The sequence below is a fragment of the Nicotiana sylvestris genome, chromosome 9 (assembly GCF_000393655.2).
Source record: "Nicotiana sylvestris chromosome 9, ASM39365v2, whole genome shotgun sequence".
Classification (NCBI taxonomy): domain Eukaryota; kingdom Viridiplantae; phylum Streptophyta; class Magnoliopsida; order Solanales; family Solanaceae; genus Nicotiana; species Nicotiana sylvestris.
Window position 1 is genome coordinate 30,656,914 of NC_091065.1, and position 6,000 is coordinate 30,662,913.

Genomic DNA, 6,000 nt, shown 5'->3' on the forward strand with positions numbered 1-6,000 from the left:
TTTTTTTTCTTTAATTGATTTAAAAAAACTAAATTAAATTTCTAAATTAATTCAAATTGCAAAATTAAGCTAATTATCTAACTATAAAATTTATCAAAATTGGTTGATCCTAAATTAAAAGAAAAAAATTAATAATCCAAAATTTAAAAGCCAATAATGTATAAAAGTGAGCCATTGTTATGATTTAAATTTTTAATAAAGCAATTAATTAATAATTAATCCTAAAATGTGAACATAATATCTAAATACAATGCATGGTATTTTTTCTTGATTCTAATAAAAGTAAACATGCATAGAAATGCAAACACTTTAACAAAAATCCTATAAAATTGCACACAACTGGAAAAATCTATTTCTTTAAACTGTAGGAATATTTCACATAGGACAAAAATTACGTGATCACATCTGCCCCTCTTTGCTAGAAAACACGAAAAGTTTACGGGAAAAGATAAAGTGAGTGGATACGAGCATTTTTTGCCCATTTGGATACTCCGTGGGAAACATATTTGAAAGATCTGACCGAACCTTTCTTCCGAGATTGCCTACATATCCTTGGTTATAATAAAATCATGTCAGTGTAGTTCTGGAAGTTTTGGTAGGATGAGTTGGAGAGTCGAGCTAGGTGTCATTCTATCGGGGTTCTGGTCTGTGGTCCTGTTATTACATCAAAAACCAAGATAAAAAGATTAACTAAGCCTATCAGCTATGAGTTACAAAATTCTTATCTATATGTCCTCAAAACATGATCTTGAATCTTCTACAACTCTATTGTGCATCTTGCACAGTTGTCTTGTGCTCTCGAGGCGAGCTTCTTTTGTTTCTAACTTGAATTGAATTCTAAAATGAATTCTCTTATTTTCTAGGTGGGTGCCTGATTGCTGAAACTTGAACTGCGTTCCCTTCTTCTCCAGGTGGGCCCCTGATTGCTAAAACTTGAACTGTATTCCTTTATTCTCCAGGTGGGCGCCTGATTACCAAATTTTGAATTGTACTCCCTTGTTCTCCAGGTGAGCGCCTGATTACCAAAACATGAATTATATTCCCTTTTCTCTAGGTGGGTGCCTGATTACCAAAACTTCAATTGCATTCCCATGTTCTCCAGGTGAGATCCTGATTACGAAAAGTTGAATTGTATTCCCTTGTTCTCCAGGTGGGCGCCTCATTGCCAAAACTTGAACTCTATTCCCTTGTTCTCCAGGTGGGTGCCTGATTGCCAAAACTTGAACTCTATTCACTTGTTCTCCAGGTAGATGCCTGATTATCAAAACTTGAATTGCATTCCTTTGTTCTCCATGTGGGCGCCTGATTACAAAAATGTGAATTCCATTCCCTTGATATCCAGGTAGGCTCCTGATTACTAAAACTTGAATTGTACTCCCTTGTTCTCCAGGTGGGCGCCTGATTACCAAAACTTGAATTGTACTCCCTTGTTCTCTAGATGGGTGCCTGATTACAAAAACTTGAATTGTATTCCCTTGTTCTCCAGGAGGGCGCCTGATTACCAAAACTTGAATTGTATTTCCTTTTTCTCTAGGTGGGTGCCTGTTTGCCGAACATTTGAACTGTATTCTCATGTTCTCCAAGTGGGTGCCTGATTGCCGAAAACTTTAATTGTTTTCCCTTGTTCTCCAGGTGGATTTTTGATTGGCAAAAACATGAACTATATTCCATTGTTCTCTTGGTGGGCGCCTGATTGCCTAAAACTTAATTTGTATTCCCTTGTTCTCAAGGTGAGCGTATGATTGCCCAAACGTAAACTGTACTCCCTTGTTCTCCAGGTGGGCGCATGATTGTTGAAAACTTGATTTGTATTCCTTTGTTCTCCAGGTGGGCGCCGAATTGCTTGAAAACTGAAAATGTATTCCCTTGTTCTCCACGTGGGCGCCTGATTGCCAAAACATAAATTGTATTCCCTTATTCTCCATGTGGGCGCCTGATTGCCAAAATATAAATCGTATTCCCTTGTTCTCTAGGTGGGCACTTGCTTACAATAAAATATACAAAACAAAGAAACTTTCCCGCCCCAGTTCGGTATCTGGGCACATCTGTGAGAGTTAATCGAATCATGTTACCCAAAAGATGCTAGAATTTAAAAGCTAAATCCAATTATCCAGGAGGGTCCTGAGAATTTCAAAATAAATCTCATCTTAAGAATGAAAACTTTAAAGCTAAATTATGTTTCCTAAAGGTAGAACTTACGCTAAATGTTGTTATCTATGAAGTTCTTGAAATTAACTAAGTCCCATTATCCAGGGGGTCCTGAGAATCTTTAAAATTAAATCCCATTATCCAGGAGGGTCGTAACGATTTATGGCTGAACCTGTCCGGTACATGCTTTCCTCACGGAGGGTTCCTCCGGAACACACAAAATTTCGTGCCCCTGTTTCAATCGAAGAAAATTTTATCAGTTCGAAAATATGGTGGTTAGCTTGTGGCATTCTTGCTGGAGTTGTCCTTTTCACTGCCAGGCTTTGTTCTGACTGGCTGTTATAGACTGGTCAAGAGTTGTTTGACTTTTTGATTGAATTTAAACCACAGGACCCTGAATGACCCGAGTGCTCTACACTCCACCCGATGTTTTACATTTCTGTCCTTCCAATCTGAACCTATGTGTCTTCCACAAAATTCACAAACCACTCGACCAATAGAACTTTCACTAACTCCTTATTTTCCATTTAGCTCATGCTATTCCTTGTATGTTTTTGCGCACTTCGCTTTGTGCAATTTGGAAATTGGTAGTATTCTTTGAAACACTTTCTTACTTGCTTAAATAAAGCTGACATTGGAAAAGCCTTAGAGAAATAAATCAAATAGAAATGAAATCCAATGACTTCGTGAGTTAGGAATAAAGAAGAACATTCGCCACAGGAAGACTGTTTGAGGAAGTAAAGGGAAAAAAGACTTATCTGAGCGGGGCAATTGAACCAATGATCATGACATGCATTTCGAATTAATCAGCCTAGCCTGTTCATCCAATCACCTTTCAGTTGTCATACTTTATGCCCTGGGATCTCCATAATCCAATCTCTTAGGAAAGTCACCGACCTTGTTCGGCTTGCGGCGCCCTGAAGGGTTTTCACCAACAAGCCTCTCTCATTTGTTCATCTTTTAACTCATTGTCGCCTTACGGAGCCCATGAGGGTTTCACCAATAAGACTCTCTCATTGTTCCATCAACCTACGGTGCCCGCGAGGAGTTTCACCAATATGACTCTCTCATTTATTCATTTTCCTTGTGTAGAATGGAGTGTTTCCCCTGATGACTCATACCTCTATCTCGCCTGACTTGGCATTCCTCAAAGATTGATTAGAAGGTCTTTCTTTGGAGCGTAATGTGGGCTTTTGGATAGGGAGATAAAGGATATTATAAAGACTCAAAACAACTTGAATGGGTTCAAAATTACAACTTTTAGAATCAATTCTTTTACAAAACCACAACTTTTACCCCAGTTTCCTTGCCTGGGGAATTTTGAATTTATTTTGATGAGACCGAACCGTGAGGCTGCCTACATATCCTTTAAAGGAATCAGGTCGAACGTAGTTCATGACATAGGAATTGCTTTATTTTTGTTACTTTTCTCTTTTTCTTTTCATGTTCTTTCTTCTCTTTCTTTTTTTTTTCTTTTATTTACTCTTTTCCATTCTTTTCTTTCTCTTTTTCTCTTTTTTTATTTAACTTATGTTTTAATGTTTCTGGACTTGCTACTGATTCCAAAAGAGGGGTATGAAAAAAAAAATAAGGCTTAAAGGGGTAGCAAATGATAAATTGTTTAGATAGTAGAATAAAATGCCTTCATCATTCCAATCTTCAAAACATGTCAAGTACAAACGACAATTAGACAAACCAAAGAAATCATACATAATATCTTTTGACCACATAAGAATTAATAGCCATATATACACATTTACCTTCTATGTCTGTTAGATATAAAGAACCATTGGACAACACTCTCGTTACGATGAACGACCCCTGCCAATTTGGGGCAAACTTACCTTTAGCTTCAGCTTGATGTGGAAGGATGTGTTTCAACACCTGCTGGCCTACTTCAAATTTTCGAGGATGCACCTTCTTGTTGTATGCTCTTGTCATTCTCTTTTGATACAACTGGCTATGACACACTGCTGCCAGTCTTTTCTCGTCAATCAAACTTAATTGCTCCAAACGGGTTTTGACCCACTCATCATCCTCAATTTCGACTTAAGCAACAATTCGAAGGGATGCAATTAAATCTTCCGCGGGTATCACTGCTTCAGTACCATATAATAACTAATAAGGAGTTGCACCTACTGAAGTGCGAACAGTAGTGCGGTAACCCAGCAAAGCAGAGGGCAATATTTCATGCCATTGCCTGGAACCTTGCATCATTTTTCGAAGTATCTTCTTTATGTTCTTGTTGGCTGCCTCGACTGCTCCATTCATCTTGGGGTGCTATGGGGTGGAGTTTCGATGCGTAATCTTAAACTGTTGACATACTTCTTTCATAAACTATTAAGATTAGCACCATTATCTATTATGATCACCTTTGGTATTCTAAACCGACAAATGATATTTGAAAGAACAAGTCAACCACTGCCTTCTTGGTCACAGATTTGAAAGTATTAGCTTCAACCCATTTAGTGAAATAATTTATGGCCACCAGAATGAAACTGTGCCTGTTTGATACCGCGGGCTCAATTGGTCCAATGACATCCACACCCCAAGCAACAAAGGGCCATGGTGCGGACATTCTATGCAATTCAGATGGCGGAGAATGGATCAAGTCTCCGCGTACCTGGCACTGATGACATTTACACACAAAGTTAATGCAATCTCGTTCCATGGTGAGCCAGTGATATCCTACTCGAAGAATTTTCTTTTCCAGAAGATACCCACTCATATGTGGCCCGAAAAACCCGGGATGCACTTCTGTCAGTATAGTCGTGCCTTGTTTAGCATCTATGCACCTCAATAGCCCAAGATCTGGAGTTCTTTTGTACAAAATTCCTCCGCTCAAGAAAAATCCACTAGCCAAACGCCGAATTGTTCTCTTTTGATCATTTGTGGCTTGTACCGAATATACCCCCATCCTGATGTATTCCTTGATACTATGCAATCACGGTTCACCATCAAGTTCTTCCTCAACCATAATACAATAGGCATGCTGATCAAGAACTTGAATATGCAGAAGGTCAACATAAGCTTTGTCCGAATGGTGCAACATTGACGCCAATGTAGCTAAAGCATCTACAACCTCATTATGGATCCTTGGAATATGCCTGAATTCTATTGATCGAAACCATTGACAAAGATCATGAGAACATTATTGGTACGGATGAGCTTTAAATCCCGAGTCTCCCATTCTCCTTGAATCTGTGCACCAAATGAACCGAGTCTCCTATGACAAAAACTTCCTGGACTCCCATATCTACAGCTAACCTCAATCCCAAAATGCATGCCTCATACTCATCTATATTTTTGGTACAATAAAAACAAAGTTGGGCCGTAATAGGGTAGTGATGCCCTGTTTCAGAAATGACCACAACCCCTATTCCGACACCTTTCATGCTAGTGGCTCCATCAAAGAAAATTTTCCACCCTAGTTTTTCAACCAGCCCTAACTCGTCAATATGCATCACCTTTTCCTCGGGAAAATAAGTTTTTAATGGTTCATACTCTTCATCGACCGGGTTCTCGGCCAATGCTTGACCTTTTATCGCACACGCAAGTTTCCTATGGGCATAGGCTTCTTAAAGATATACTTTAGAGGGTCCAGGCGAGAAATGAGGTAGGTAGTGTAGGACGACAGATAGTGTTTCAACTTTTTTGCCACCCAAGTAAGGGCGTAACATGTCCTTTCATGGGGAGTATACTTAACCTCATAGGATGTGAACTTCTTGCTGAGATAATATATGGCTTGATCCTTCCTGCCGGTGATGTCACGTTGACCCAGCACACAACCGAATGAATTGTCCAGGACCGTCAAATAATGAATTAAAGGCCTCTCGGGTTATGGCGGGACCA

At 39.1% G+C, this 6,000-nt stretch overlaps 1 protein-coding gene across 1 annotated transcript; it reads right to left on the minus strand.

The window, feature by feature from the left end:
• Positions 1-4,516: 4,516 nt before the first annotated feature.
• Positions 4,517-5,065, minus strand: LOC138877394 (uncharacterized). The gene has a single exon (XM_070157002.1). The coding sequence runs from the start codon at positions 5,063-5,065 to the stop codon at positions 4,517-4,519; it is 549 nt and encodes a 182-aa protein (XP_070013103.1).
• Between the last annotated feature and the right edge of the window lie 935 nt (positions 5,066-6,000).